General features: G+C 38.2%; 1 protein-coding gene across 2 annotated transcripts in view; it reads left to right on the forward strand.

Annotated features, from left to right (window-relative positions):
• Positions 1-4,674: 4,674 nt before the first annotated feature.
• The window catches only part of MYBPC3 (myosin binding protein C, cardiac), a 56,742-nt gene continuing 44,799 nt past the window's right edge, over positions 4,675-16,617 (forward strand). The window contains exons 1-2 of one of the 2 annotated variants that reach the window (XM_009579205.1): positions 4,675-4,685; positions 9,572-9,666. In XM_009579205.1, the coding sequence (XP_009577500.1) occupies positions 9,642-9,666 (25 nt within the window). In that variant the 5' untranslated portion in view covers positions 4,675-4,685; positions 9,572-9,641. Of the gene's footprint in view, positions 4,686-9,513; positions 9,667-16,617 lie in introns of those variants that run through there. The other variant, XM_009579204.1, reaches the window with a different exon arrangement.

Below are 16,617 nucleotides of genomic sequence, written 5' to 3' on the forward strand. Positions count from 1 at the left end.
GGATCATGTATATTCTCCTAGTCAAATATTTTTTATGCGGTTAATTAGGGTTAAGATATGTCACAGATATAAAACAATTTAAGAAGAGATTTTGTTTCTAAAGTTGTACTGTAAGAATTTAGTTCCTATAGGACATAACGTAATACTCACTAAATTAGAGTCATAGAGACTCCATCTGCATCTATGTTGCAAATGTAGGATGGAAGCTGAAGACACTGAAGGTAGCTCTCAGAGGACTAGAACAACACTCAACACTGACATAATTCGGGTTTCTTCAATGCTGAGCTAGAAACTCAGGACTTTTCTACTTGGTACTGATCATGACTCTACCACTGATTTGCTGCTAGAAAGAGATAAAAGACATTTGCCCTCATCAGACTTGCAGACTTGATATTAATTCCTCTCTTCATAAAAATGTCTTTATCACAAACACAGCTTGAAAAGCAGAACTGTTCATTCTCCGACACTATAATTTAAAGGAGAAGGATCATTTCCTCTTGCAGGAAAACTATGATGACTGAAAAGAGCTAAGTGGTGAGCTAATTGTGGAGATGTTTAAGATATCACAAAAGCCATTTCAAGCTTGTCAAAAAGCCTTCTTAGATCTCAGAGACTTAGTTTTCCATTTTCCTAGCAAGTCTTGCATAGAAAACAATTAGATGCTGGAGAAATAATACAAAATTAAAATAAACATTCAAGCAGAAACAATAAGAACCTTTAAATGAGTGATTTGAGCACTGTGCATTACTGTAAAATATTATTTTAGAGCAGCTACTTGTACTTGAAGAATTTGCATTTTACACTGTTTTTGGCCACAAGTAACATAGAAATGGAAGAATCTGAGGAAAAATATTTCTGGGGACAGTATTATTTATAATTAAAACACTTTTTAAAATACTATTGAATAAACCTTCAACAAGCAGGTTTAAAATTTTCTTTATCTCCAAAGTTGAAATCTTTTTCTCTTCCTCTTGTTAATGCTTTGAAATACTGTTTCTAAAAATATTCACTCCCCATCTGTTTCTGGTTAGGTTTTTCATCTGTGGCATAAAGAGCCTGAATAATCATGTGTTGCAGCTGTGAAGGAGACCAAATGATGATGCTTCTCCACCACAGTACCATTTGTATCCCATCCAATCAAACTGGTCTGGATAGTAGCCTGTCTAATCAAGCTGAATTATCGCCATTCAGTTGCATATGCAAGCAGAAGCTCTTTAGCTTTTTTAGAGAAAATTACCAAAATTAATGTGACAAAATCACTGGTTCAGGAAAATTACAGAAAAGCAAGCATTCCATTTTCTCTGAAAGTGGCCAAGTACCAGACAGGCAGACGTGCTGGAAAAAGGTAGGTCAGGTCATTATCTGGAGAGATGACCCATGATTAGCACAAGTTTATTGGAACATTTTGCAGCCCACTGCTGTTAGAGATCATCAATCCTCTTTCAAAGCAAGCATTCATACTGCAGCTGGATATTCAACTTATATATGACCTTTGCAGCCTGCTTTAAAAAAAACAACCACCTTTATTAGTTGCTGACTGGTTTCTAATCAATTCTTGTGGAAAGATATTATTCAGAAAACTATTGCTGAGCTAAATCCAAAATACTGAACTTCCTACAATATTTTAGACTCCCTCCAGTCATACATCAGAGGTGTAGAAGGTAAAAAATTGCACTGGCTGTACCGAGGGATATTCTGCATACAATAATGTACAGAGATAGCATATATTTTTTAATTCTACCCAGTCAAAGAGAGTTTTAGACATTTCTAGATCTGAGCTGCTACTCACCTACATCAGACAGAACTGCAGTTAAAAGTGTTATCATTTGGTTTTGCCTGACAGTCCACATTTATTGAACCCACCAAACTTCCTGAAAAATACTTATATACATACCCTAATATATTTACTGATTTTTTGTCTCCTCCTTCATTAAATTTTCTCTCTATAGCCTCATTTCGAGATCCATACGCTGCCAGAGTCTTATAATCTGTATTTGTCTTCATTTTCAATTACAACAGGGCTTATGCTCTGTACTTTGCCAGGTTTTTCTGCCTCAGTAAACCTTCTACCTCAGTTTACTTTTTCTATTTGTATCCCTTAATCTCTTTTTCTTTCTTCCGTTTCTTTCTAGTTTTTTTTCTCCCTCATTCAAATCTCTGCACAACAAAAGTCACTTCATAATCATTAAGCTTAATTTAAACTATAGTGCCAACTTCATAAAAAGCACATATATCACATGACAGTTCAATTCAGTTTATTTACTCTATTGCTCTAATTTTGCTTATACTCTAGCTGCACATTGTAAATTCATAGCAGAGACTTTATCACTGATGACAATACAATAAGTATTTTTTCTTTGACAAAGCCCAGAACAGTATCTTCTCCATGGGAATCCCACTCTTGTGTATTTAAAATGTATGAATTACTGGTAGAAAAGACTATGATATGACACAGACTACAGCACTCTGTTGGTACCAATTCCAAGAATTTGCATTTATTTCTAATTTATTTTGTGTGTTAACTTGCTATCTCACCACCTTTCCTTGTTCTAAGCAATACTCAAACCAGATTCACATAATTTCGCATACCCATATACCTAGAACACTAAAAATGTAAAGCTTGTAATAAACAAAGCTACTGTAATGAATCCACTAATCTCATACTACAGTCAAGTAGACAAAGAGCTTTGCTCTTCGAAGCAACAGTAACATAGCTAAAACTTCACCAAGTTTTACCTTTCCTCTCTAACAAATTTGCATGTTGCAATTCAGTTGGTTCAGTTGAGCCTATGGTATTAGGAAGGTCTGTATGTAACCCCAGTTATCAGAGTCCTATTCCAAGAGCTGGGGAATGTGAACTTCTTCCAAAGAACATGAAAACAGCAGTAAGCTGCAGATACTCGTTCTCATTTTCTCACTCATAACTCATCTGTGTCTGCTTTAGCCCCACTTATTTCTCTCACAACACCTCACATCACCACACAGGATCACAGAGTAACTTAGTAACTCTGGAGGTCACCTCATCCAACCCCCTACTCAAAGCAGGCCAATTACATCAGGTTTCTCAGGGCAACTTTCTTTCCATTCTCTGTTTCTTCCCATTCTCTCCACTCATATAGCCACATCCCCCTTCTTCGTGCCTTCAGTTCCCCACACTGTTACTTTTTACTATTGGGGAGGCAAAGCAGTACGTGAGAATGAGCAGAGCAGTCTATGGACAGGAGGAGAATGAGGATGTGGTAGAGCAGATAAGGTTTAGTAGGAGGTGGTGGAGGAGAAGGAAGGGTGGGAGGAGGTGTTGGGGAGACCAAGGTTATGCAAAGGATTGGGGAAGCGGCTTTGTGGTAGGAAGGAATGCAGTTTCTGTGCTTTAAGGGCTCCCTCTGAGCTTTTGTTTTAACTCCCCAGCAGCAGAGCAGCAGTGCTCTTCATATGAGAAGCCCTTTGACCACTGACACCTTTGTGCAGAATGCTCCAATGCCTCTGCCTTATGCAAAGTGAAGAATGTTTGGGTGCTGAGCTGGGCATTTGCGTATACAAATCAGTTTGGGTTTCTTTTAGATTTAACTAACTAATTTTCTGAGTTTTGAGTGTTTGCTTTTAGAAACATAATTCTGGAATTCTTCTTTAGACATTCCCTCTTCCACTTTTTCCCACTCACCAACACTGTACTCTGTTCCTGTCTCAGCCAGTCCCAGCTATCCACTCCCAGCTCTTCGTTCAGCTTTTCTCCATCTCTAGACTCAGCCACCAGATGCCTCCATATTTAGTAGACCCCAGTTGCTTTATTCTCAATGTCAGTTTTCAACTTTTGTCCAGCTAGTCTTATTTCTTCCTCTCAGACCAAATTTTCTTACATATGCCTCCAGTCAGCTTCTCTTATGCGAATGGTTCTCAGTTCCAATATATTTGTTCAGCCATTTATAGTTTTCCCATCCCACATCCTCTTACAGTTTCAGTCTTATCACCTACTGACTCCCAGTTCTCTTCCCTCACTCCCATTTGTACCCCAGCTCCCCATTCAATCTTCTTGTCCTTTGAGGATCTATTTCAAATCCCTCCCACAACCTCTAGCCTCAATTTTCTTCTCCCCACTCATACTCCTCAATCACATATTTTTATTTCCTTGTCCCACTCTACTCGGTGTGTTCCCTTCTCTCTCTGAAGGTCCAATTCTTAGCCCCCCACAGCTCTCCCCTCCATTTTGTATGCACCTGAGGGAGGTGCTATTTGGAACACAGGACATACATGCTGTTTGCTCTTAGTTCAAGTGTGTGGATTCAGCCCAAGCCCCACAGTAGCCCAGAGACAAACACAGAGAAAATTCTGCTGACCCCTACACCGGACCCAACTGACACAGACAAAACTTCTTCAGAGGATAAAATCTAGAAAGTTCTCACTGAGCATATATACACTGCATTTTTTTCTATAGTCTAGAACATGGAGCAACTCAGGTTGGTTATCATGAAGCCAGTTGAATGTACATCCCTGAAATGAAAGCAAGTTAACTGTCAAATATCCAGAAAGATCCCAAATATGGGGTGTAAACTACAGGGATACAAAATGGTTGTGCAGAGGGAAGCTCAAATATGCAGGATCAGCGTTACCCAGATCTCGTAAGCCCTTGTAAACTCAAGTTCTGTCAGTGAGGCCAAGTGCCTTTGAACAGTACGCCCCAGAGCTTTGTGTTTCAAAAGCACAAAGGAAAACAGTCTGCCTGGTTTCATGGGTGCAGCACTTCAGCGAATGACTCCTGCTGGACCCATGTGCTGCACTGAGCCAGCTCAGCTATCCCACCATTCACACCAGTAAATCTGCAGCCCCTGGAACCGAGAGTTAATTACACTACCTTGTCCTCAGAAACTGCTGAATCACGGAGGAGGTGATATTTTCACAAAACAAAACTAAGAGGCAGAGAGAGAAATAAACAGAGACAAGAAATCAAATGGCACGACAGAAACTAAAAGCAAAAAAAGCCCAAAGCAGAAAAGTAATGTATAGATTTTCCGCCTGGATAGCCACATTTGGGCAAAGTCGTAACCATCTGAAAACATACCCTTTTAATAGGAAGTTGGATAGTCTTAATTAGAAGGAGCTGCTGTTAACTTTGTCTATAAATAATAAATCCTCGAGTTTCTCTGCATAAGCCATGCTGCAACTATTCAAAATCAGGAAGATACATCACAGGGCCTGTCACTGCAGGCCACCTATTGCTGTCATTTTTGAACTTGACTTTGAACTACATGATGAAAGCCACTGTTTGAGGCACAGAACAATAATTTCAGACTTGCAAGATAATTCCTCTGACAAGGAAGGATACCCTTTTCCCTCTCATTCACTTTTTTAGCAAAGACCCAGAGACCTTTATTACATGTTGCTTCACTGTGCTTGTACATCAGTTTCATTTGAATATAGGATGAAACTTCACACACTTTCTAAAAAATTGCCTAGTGTTGCGGTGCACTAGTAAGTAGTTATCACAATCCACTACACATCTATTTTGGGCCAGTGTAGCCATCGCTATCATATATTTCATTTGCATAGCAGTTTTGTTATTAAAAGTGGCTACATAAATAAATAAATAAATAAAATGTAGAAAATGCTAGAAAAAAGTTTACCATTACAACAATGCTGCCACCTGGTAACCAGAAGTGTAATAGCAGACAAAACATTCATTTTGCTCTGCCTTGAACATGCAGACACTATTTTAAATAACTAATAATTTAAAATCACAAAAGCTGAAAAGTTATAACTGGAATAGGATTATTTCCCCGCATCAGATTAAATCATTCTCGTGGCTCTGTTTCATTGTGGGGAAGAAGTAACTCATACTCTCTATTTGATTCTGAATCCTGGAAAGTCTCTGTGGAGAATAACCAGATAAGGGACTGACTCACCACAGTACTTGAACTAAATATGCCTGATTTTGAGCACACAACTAGTCAGAATTAAGTCCACGTTTAAAGATATTCATGTCCTCCAGTAGCTTGCTGAATTAAAAATATACCACTAAATGTTTACAGAAAGAATCAAATCTACAGTGAGAAAGATATGAAATAGATAAAATGAAATCCTGAGAAAGAGATCCAAAGAAAATAAGACGTCAGTTGTTGTCATAGGTGGAAAATCGATTCATGAAAAGGAAAATGCTGCAACCACATTATATAAGGAATATTTATTTAAACAAAGAAGGAAATACCTATAAAGGTTGGGAAACATGAAATGCATTAGGAAAAGGTTCCCAGGCACTTAGGAGAATCCATAACTCTTCAAGTCTAAAATAGTTTCTAAGTATCTGTGATAAATAAGCAGGAGAGAGTGCAAAACAGAATAAACTTATTTACATGATCCCAGCAAGCATCATTGCGATGAACTCCTGCATGCTGTACTCCCTACGTTAATAAAGAAATGCAGAGTATATTGTCTAGCTTTTCTTTCTAATACACAGTGCGAATGCTTCATCATCTTATTATGTATTTTTAGCGACCTATTATTCTAGCATATTAGATTTTTTAGATTAGCATAAACTTCTTTCAAATTCCCTAGGAAATAATGGCTCATAGACAGTTACTGGGATACTACCCTCAAACAGCGCACCTTTAGAATTCAATCTAATGAATTCCTGTATCTCCTTTGAATGGCAACACCATTTAGATCATCCCATAAATTTCCAGAGAAACATACGAACGCAATTATCCTGCAAGCCATGCGATGGCAGATGAACTCCTCATTTGCCCCGGAGGAAGCAGGACCCTTCCACCACCATCAAAGTGATGGCAGTGAGCTCTTACAGACACGCCATCATCAGACACATTCCTGACAATTTTACAGACAAATACCTGACAATAAGAAAGCCGCAAATAAAGGAAAATGTTTCCGTATGTAATGTCAGGTTTAAAAGTGTTTTAATGTAGATTTACACAGCTGTATTTTTTGTACTAAAAAATTGGAGGTGCTGTGACTAAAGTATAGAAAACAACCAACATTCAGACACTGAATGGCAATTTCTGTTTTCCCAGAACAAGAGGATATTCAAATTAAAAGTTGGAAAATTCAGAATGAATAATAGAATTCCTATTTTTACAATGTGTATTTCAACAGTGGAATCATGACTATTGGAAAGTATTGAGTCCAAGGAGTTAATGTAATTTTAGAGAGAAATGAGTATTTAGATGAATCAATAATATTGAGAGTTCCAAGAATTTAGAAGAAATATTTAAGATGTACTTAAGCCACTATCTATTAGCATTCAGAATGAGTTCTCTGTTAGATATTCATTATCCCATATTTAATTATTCCAAGGTTCTTAGTTCTTTCTTTGAAGCACCTCCTACTGGACATTCACATAGAACAAATACAAGCTTCGAGTATATGATAAACGCTACATGCCTGCACTTTAAAGAGTTTGTATTTAAGTATATATTTCCTTTAAACCCATACAAATGGGTTTATTGCCATTTACACTATTTTAGCTAATGGTAATAAAGGCCTATGGTGCTAACTGTAAAAAAACTTCAGAACGGAACAACCTTTTGAATCCAAATCTAATGTAACGTATCAGTATACTATGTATTTTATCAAATCAAGAACCTCAGAACATAGCATACAGGCTTTCAGTAAAAATAATTATTTACTAATAAGTAAGGGAGAAAGGATGAAGTAGAAAAACTAACTCCCCTAGGCAAAATGATTCCTGAGGAAGATCAGCATATTCTGATGGCAATTACAAGACGTTCATGTTTTAAATACTGCAGAAATGACTCCTAGTCAGCTAATTTTCTTTGTAAACATTATTTCAAGGACATACACTAGAGAGGCAACTAAGTTGAGAAGAAGCGTGACTCTAATCACAGTCTGCCTCTGGGTAATCTGCATAGATTTTTTTTCTTTCTCCATATCAGCCCGTGGCAGCTCTGCCTCCTGCGGCCTCTACTGCCTAAGGTTGCAGGGAGACAACTCTCTACCCAGAAGGGATCTGGATGCCGTTCCAACAGTGTGTTGGGGATCAGCTCTGGAGAGAAGAGGGAGTTAATGGCAGCTCTCTAACAGGGAGAAATATTTAAGAAAGGAATAATGATCTTGACTAGTCGAGTGACAAATTTTTCATAGTGTTGGGACCCAAGCCCTTTGAAAGAGTTCAAGCCAAAGCAAATAGCTGAGATTTCCTGACTCCCAGTAAAATACCTCAGGCACAGGATAGTAGGTCAAAAACATACCATGCTAACTTGTGCTCCGCTAGCAACAGAGGCAACAGAAAATGTACATAGGTCACATCCTGCCCATCTTCCTCACTCACATGTAAATAATTCCTTCAGGGGAAGGGGAGGAAGCATTTGGCCCAAAATCAGGAGAGGTAGCAGCAGTCGTTCTCGCACATTCACATTTGTCCTATCAGTCTACCCAGAAGTCAGATGGGAAAGACAGACACAAAGTACAGTGACTGATGGGCCGTGTGCACACTCGTCTGTTCTGAGCTCCCTGCCAAAAGCAGAAATCCTTAGATTGAGGTTTTTACAGGCTAGTAAAACTGGAAAAAATGAAAACCACTTTTTTTTTTAAATTCTTTTTTCAACACTAGTGGTAGCTAAAATGTGCTAAATGCTTGGGCTACAGAGTTTCTCTGATAAAGCTCAAAACTCAAAAAGAGACAGACAAAAGTGACTGGAAATGGATATACCACCAAGTCAATAAAGGGATGGTTGTCCACATTTACTATTTTGACATATGCTAAATGTATGAATAAATAAGAAGCAATGACTGGAGCATGAAATGGTAATACCAGAGTAATTTTCTAGTGAGATTTCCCCAGATTATTTCTACATAATTAAGCAAAATTAAAATTTCTAGAGGTATCTAATAGAACCTTGGAAACAATTTTTTAAATGGTACTTAAAAAAAAAAAAGGACTTGCTAGTTTTCAAGAAATATATGCTGTGGATCAAGTGGGTGGATGGGGAGGGAGGACTGAAACTATTTAAGTAGTGTCATCCTTTCTAGTTGTGACTGCAAATGTCAGTAATGTATAAGTGTCTCTGAAAAAGAAAGTTCTTTCCTTAAGGTTCACATTTAGTTTTACAAACAGTCTTCAGCAGAAGAGAAAAAAAAAGGAACAAGAAAAAAAGCTCTCTGAGGGGCTGTTCAGTTCTGACCCAATTATAACAATAACAAAGACTGAAACAGGTAGCAAGAATGCAAGCAGATACATACTTAGAATAAGTACAGAACCAGCATACAGGAGATGTAACTATCAGATCTAGTTTGCCTAATTGCTGTAAACATGGCAGTGCAGGAATTCTTAATGCAATAGATATGCGAAGCTGGAAAATGTATGCATGTGCAACATCAGACTGTGCTCTGGTTTGTACCAACAGATCAGTGGTAGCCAGTCTTGGGTGGTTTGAGCTCTCTGGCTCCTGGAACTTGGCTATATTTATCCCAGCTGATGTAGCCTGTCAAGTGCGTCCTGCTGTTGATAAGGTGCCGTAGTTGACAACAGTGGGGGATCAAGGGGGAGGAGCAGGATGGGGGCTTCCACCGAGTGTTTCTTTAGAGGGTCTCAAAAGCCCTGCAGTCTCATTTCTGTTTAGTTCAGACCCTGCTTTCTAGATACAACTGGGAGCTTCATCAGAAACAAAGTGAAGATGCCAGAGCCTGTAAAGAAAACAGGTAAGGATCATAACTGACAGACAAAACCTAAGAACAGCTTGACAGAGAAAAATGTGAGTAGCTTTTGTACGCTAGAGAAATGAGATGCCTCAGTGGAAAAAAAAACGGAGAGGAAAAAGAGACGATATTTTATGAAGTTATAAATATAAAAGATGTTGAGTGATCTTGTAGAGAAATCAGTAACTAGTTTGGCAACCGTCAGCCACAGAATTTTCTCAAGAGACTTTGGATGAGGAAAGAATAGAGATGAAACGTGTTAAATTGTCAGATTCTTTTCATTTCTCACTTCCTTTCCCAGTCACCTTTAGGACTCTGAAAAAAGCTTGTAGTCTCTCTCTTGGGCAGTTAGGCAGTACAAACCTCTCCTGGTTTTATTTTGGTTTTTTCCCTGATACTTCCAAGGAAGTGTAAGAGGCAAATTTTGATGGTATTTGTTGTTAGTGAAATCTCTGTGAAAATGAAAGCAAATGGCACCTGGTTCAGAGCTTACTCCTTCTAGTTCTTCCAGCCAGTGACAGTAGAGCTCTAGGAAAAAAGACGACATTGTACTGTAAAGAATATATGCGTATTTCTTTTCACTCGCCCTCCTCCATCCTTTCCCCTTGAGCCAGAAGATAACTAGACATTTTCAGAAAGCCAAGGTCACAGAGCCCAGTGCAAGTCCTGCCCCACTGGAAAAACATCAGGAAAAGATTTCAGATTTAGGAAAGTTCTAATTGAAAATTGAGAAATAAGGAATCACTCAGAGGCTGCCCACGTAGGAAGGAAGGGGAGGCCTAGGATGGGGTGTAAGGTGCAATGAATTTGTTTGTCTGAGAAGGAGGAAGACAGCCTAGGAAGCAGAGGTAGGGAGAGTTTAGCTTCAGGATACCTGTGTGTGGGTAGAGGAAGATGCCTCAGGAGCACTTTGCATCCACAATTAAGTTTGGGAAAAAAGTTGTCAAAAGCTGAAGTTATGATTGTTTGAAAAGTGTGCATATATCCAATACACAAGGCTGGAGAAAATTGTACTAATTCTGGGATTCTTCATTTTTAGAGCTCTCACTTCACTGATGCCAGTGTATACCCAGAATCACTACTACCTGAATGTACAGTACAAGGTGCATGCTTTTTTAATAACATGCAGTTTCCAGAATTAGTCAATAATAGCTGTTGATACTTATTAATGTAGGCCTTTGTGCTTTGCAAAGGACTGAACAGCCATCAGTCTCCTGGTAGGCTGGTCAATGGGAAAATCTCCTGTGGTCACCACAACAAAAGAAGAAGAACTTGTTAAGAAGAACTTACATTTTGGCCAAAATATTTGGAACCAGCCACTGCCAGAGGCAGAGCACAAATCTAGCCCATATCTCCCATTAAGAACTGCAAAGCACTAATGCATGATTAACTCCAACAAGATTCTGTATATTCCCTCAATATGATAACTCTAAAGCAACAGTGGTGTCACCAACCCTTCAATTTTATCACAACTATAACATCATTTGATGTTCTTAAAGCTGCAGTTTCTGAAGTTAGATGGAAGTAGAATCGTATATAAAAAAGAAGTATACGCCAGACCTTGTAACTGTAGAGAAAACCTGGAAAATATAAGCTGTAAAGGTTCAGCAATAGCCCCCAAAAGAAGACATTCATAATCATATTCTATTTTTACAGTCACATGATTTTTGAGATTCATTGAAATGTCTAATGCTTGTGATTGACAATGCTGGCAAAAAGAAATACGATGAAGTAGGCAAAATTTGACAGTGTGATTACCTAGGCATTGTGACTTTTGATTTCTAATGGTTTAACTGCCTTTAAATTAACATTTGCAGTCTCTGTGGATGAGAGGCAACTTCTCTGTTTGTGAAGATACCCACCTTTGCTAGCTAATAGTGAAGAGAAATTCTACTCCAGCGTATTTCTTCAGAGAAATCTAACAGATGTCTAACATCACTAGTCCTACACAATTCTTAGGAACAAACCAGCCCAAACACTGTGATTATCGCAGCAGCGGGAGGAAAAGCTCTTATTACCCACTTTGATTGAGACAGAACCAGTCACATGCTCCATAACTTGTAGAGGGGATCTTCTCATTCTCCCAAGAGACATTAATCCCTTTGGTTTTCTATTTCATGTTGTTTATACAGTTCAAGCCATTTCAAGATGGGATAATGTTGAGCATAATCTCTGGAGGGCTGAATAATCATCTAGAAATTCATATAAAGGAAAATGCTTCATGCCAGAGAATGATCAGAGATATTCTGCCTATATCTGCTGTTTTAATAAACCTTTTAACATGTTAAAAAAAACCCAAACAAACAAACCAACAAACAAACGAAAAACCCACAAAACCTAAAACAGTGAAGTAGATTTTCCAACAGACATTCTTTTACTTTGAACTGTCCAACTAAAATACTTCAGGCTAAGGCACTGCCCTATTTATTTACAGAATACCAAAAGAACTATCATAGCTTTCCAGAAAATCTATACACTCCCCAAGAGCAACAGGATTTAGAAGACCTGTAGCAATTCAGTGTCAGAGCAAACAATCAAACATTGAAAAGCATCACTTTTTACAGGGTTCTGTTGCAGAAATTTTATGTTCTTCTCCCTTTGATTTAAACATTTAATAGTTAATCTCTGTTCAAAGTCTTGCTTTTTGGAAAGTTTTGATTGCTTTTTTTGTTGTGAAAATTCAGAAAGGTTAAAAAAACCCCTACCATTTCCCTAACAATATTTTGTGACATTAAGAGGAAACAGCTGACCTTTTAAACACCAAATTTAGTAGATAAATAGGACTTAATGGGAAATATATGCATTACTATATCTGGAAAAGGAGAAGTCTGGTATTTCAAAAATAAATGATAATAATTCATATAGATATATTTTCCTTTTTTGTAAGTTAAGATTCAAAGCAAGCTGAACATTATTATCCCCACTTTACAGAAAGTATGATGAATGCATATAGAGAGAGGTGACTCTGCTTAGTGAAACTATTCCTCGCCTGTTGCTCATGTTACAGGAATTTACAATCTCAGCTGCTGAAGTAGGCAAGGAATGATAAGATTGAGTAGTTCAATAGCTTTTGGATCATGGAATGATTAAGCTTGTAATTGCAAGAAGCCACTTAGGTCCTGACCAGGAATGCGTAGCATCTTTATATAGTTCCTCAGCAAGGAATTTACAAGCTCCGTTACTGAATTCTGCTTATCCACAGTTTGTCTTTTAACTCAATGGAAGAGCAAGTGGTATAAAAGCAAAAACTAGATTCCAAGTGTGAGTACTAAAGCAAAGATAATTTTCAACATGAACCCTTAACAAATTAAGGAAATCCAAAAGCTAATACTACTTTTGTAATATTAATTCAATACATTGGCCAGATACATATTTTAATACCAAATACACAGACTGGGCAGTAAGGTAACTCAGTTTTGTGGGAGAAAACCTGTGACACTATTTTTTCTAATTACACTCATCACAGATTTCTGCTGGAGTTTGTAGCATGTGCATTCAACCAGATACTTTATATTCTACTAAAACATTTATACCTTTAACAGTTTTTATTTCAGAAAGGCAGAAATATCATTTGAAAGCCTTATCTAACACACATTCTCCTTAAGTGCTTATCTCCCTCTCCTCCATGTACATATCACAAATAACGAATGATGAAGAGCTGAAGTCAGAGCCACCACTCTGAAAAGCAGGATTAAAAAAAAAACAAAAAACACAACAAGGGAATGGCTCTTCTCTATCACTCTATCTAGTTAAAATCATGTGGAATCCACACTTCTTCCTCACTTTCATTTCATACATACTTCACGCCTACTTCCAAATCCAGTGATTTAGGAAAAGGTTTTCACCTAATGCTTGTGATTCTTAACAAGCCAAATTACTTAAAGAATGTGGCTAGAAATTGAAATTATTCAAGTTATTTAAACATTATTTTAATATACATCTTATCTCCATTTTTTCTGACAATAATCAAATAGGAATGTCTCTTCTAGCTTCTAATACTAACTTTTATTCTTATCAGGGATATAACAGTACTTAGTAGCTACTTACTAACAATTTGATGCTGTACAAAGACAACAGAAAAACAGTCTCTGCCTCGAAACACTTACAAAATAAAGGCCCAGTAAATAGGTAGTTCAACAAGAGAGCAAAGGAAACAATGGTTAGTACAATAGATAGCGAGCTGGGTAGTAGCTTAGCCATTTTCTAGGTTTTTGCATAGGAGAGTATGAAAAAGTTTTGAAGCAGAATAGTAAACTAGGTTGATGGTGGATGTTAGAAGGAGACTGCTTCAAAGCAGGTGAGAAAGTAACTGAGAAAGCATGAAGGTGCTAGCATGAAGATGTAATAAATGGCAGCAGTAGGAAGGCAGAACACTTTTATTTAGGTGAAAAGTGAAGCAAATTGGTTTTAGAACTTAAATGATTTCATTCTAGTTTAATATGGCCAAAAGCAAATGTATTTCATATTTCTTCAAGCTCCTGATTTAAAGACTTATTAATAAATTATTATCAAAATGCAATCTGATCATGGACCTCCAAATAGAGCTTTTTATTACTAATTAATGAAGCTGTAACTTATGTAACATACATAACCGTATAGCTGTTGCGTACACCTTCAGGTATTACAAGACTTGTAAAGGATGGGTGCCGCAAGCATTAGCCACCGAAAAGTTTTCCGCGAGACTATTGCAGACCACATGCAGCCTCCTTCCTCTTCTGCCTGCAGTAGAAATTTGCTGGTTTACATTACTCTGAAGTTATATGAATTTCTTTGCATTATGGAAGCTAGAAGTGATTAGGAAGGTCTGGGCTATGAGAAGTGAAGTGCTGAAAACTGCGTTAGGACAAAGTGGCTCTAGCCTCATTTTTTTTCCTTAGCGCCACATCCCTCTTCTCTCCCCATGTTAACTCTCCACGGCAATTCCATTTCCATCTCCACAAAACACACACGCACACACACAGAGCACCTACCGCTTTCCTTCCCTTCAGTAATTCCTGTCATCATCAGCACTGGTAACTCACGTGCATCTCTGCCCTCTCTCCAGAATTGCTGTAGTATGTTAATACTAATGTCACCTTTCTCTCCCTTTGTGCAGGGTGGGTTAGAACTTACTGGGAAGCAGAGAGTTAACTAAGTGGGCGGCAGAGGACATGGGCTACTTGGTCATCAGGTGCCCCAGCCCAATGGCTCCTAAGTGCATGTTCAACTGGAGTCTGGATAAGTATATGATAGTGCCTGAGATTTGTCAGTGCCTGACAGGCACAAGAGCTGTTAAGACATTCCACAACATCACATGAGAGATGTCACGGTCGTTGGGTTTTCCACAGCCTGATGGTGGTGGTCCAAGAGTGTTTTGAATATGGGATGGATATATGGAACTCAAAGGGGCGTATCTGGGTAGAAGCCAAATGTTGAAGTGAGAGATTGCCAAATGGGGAACGTGTTTCTGATAAAAGCAGGCAAAAGTGAGACTTTCAGGACAGACAAGAAGTTTTGCATGGTGGTGTTTAGGAACATTCCTAATGAGGAAATAGCTGGATTAGATTGGTATAATTGCATGAGAAAAAAAATCTGCTGGTGAACTTGGATCTTAAAGTAGCAGCCACAACGAAGGAGATTAGGAATAGCTGATCTCTCACTTCTCTTTCTTCTGTTAAGCAGCCCATTATTCCCCCAGAAGGAAAAATGATTGCATTCTCTTCACATGCTTGTTCAGCAATCTCTCTTCTGCAGCAAAGTAATTTCCTGTAAAATCTCCAGCTGTATATCACTACTTTTCCTTTGCAAATATGAACAGCAAAAGATGAAGGGGAATACAGACGGATACAGAGACATTACTTTGGACACTGTCGCTCACTGACTGTGAATCTCAAGTGCAGGAAAATGATCTTAGAGTCTCCTTTACCTGTGAAAAAGTGGGTTCTCAACAACTGTTCTTGCAGGCCTTTATTCTCATGGGAGATTTTTGGCTTTTCCAATTTTATGCTTTAGTGGAAGTATTCACAATCATTTGAAGTTGGAATTGAAATGAGTCTTTTGGCAGGATAGGGAGAGAGAGAAAAAAAAGACAAGGAGAATTACTTGTAAACTTCTACATATGTATTTAGATTTCCCAAAAGTCAGAAATATTATACGGTGGTGGAGATTTCTCACAGTGCATGTAGTTCTGGCCAACAATCTCTTTTTGTTGAGTCATCTACAGTAAATGTAAGAAACCTAATCATTTTGCAGGGTGTGCAGCAGATCAGAGAGTTACTTCCAAGTATGCATGTCTTGAAACCCTGCCATTTGTAGGCTGGAACCTTTACAGGCCACATTGCTGTTAAGTAATTAATATATTTATAGATTCTTTTGTGCTTAAATAGAAGACTGATGATGATAGTACTCAGAGACAAAAACCATGCCTCTTAGCTGCTTTATCTCTAGCGTCACAGGGAGAGGAGCCAGATAGCAGGTATTTCAGGAGTGGGTTCCAGAACTGATCTGGCTCCCCACTGAGCGGTAACCTGGCCACCTTTACATGTCTTTTGAATGCTGTACATCAAACCTGCTGTCTGCAATAACTCTTCTGCAATTATTCACGATACATTGCATCAAAGTATACCCTGCTGTGTATAGGTAGGGTGCTGGTAGAGTATAGGTACTGAAGTGCAATACTATATCAAAAGATGTGCAACTGATAACAGGCATTTGAGTATTAAGCTGTAGTATAGAGCCCTATATTCTACATGGTACTATATTCTGTTTAAGAACAATTACACCACTTACAGGCCTGAGGTTAGAAAAAAATCAAATAAAGCATGCTGGGACATCCCACTCCCAGAGGAAATTTCACACACTTACATCTTAACATGGAAGAAAAGCATGCAGAAGAATACAACAGGAGCTCAGTCAAGGCTATTACAGGCTCAGTGCAAACCAAAAATTTTTTTTCATCAAATATATGATGTAGGG

This window comes from Fulmarus glacialis, unplaced genomic scaffold (genome assembly GCF_000690835.1).
Source record: "Fulmarus glacialis isolate BGI_N327 unplaced genomic scaffold, ASM69083v1 scaffold7916, whole genome shotgun sequence".
NCBI lineage: Eukaryota > Metazoa > Chordata > Aves > Procellariiformes > Procellariidae > Fulmarus > Fulmarus glacialis.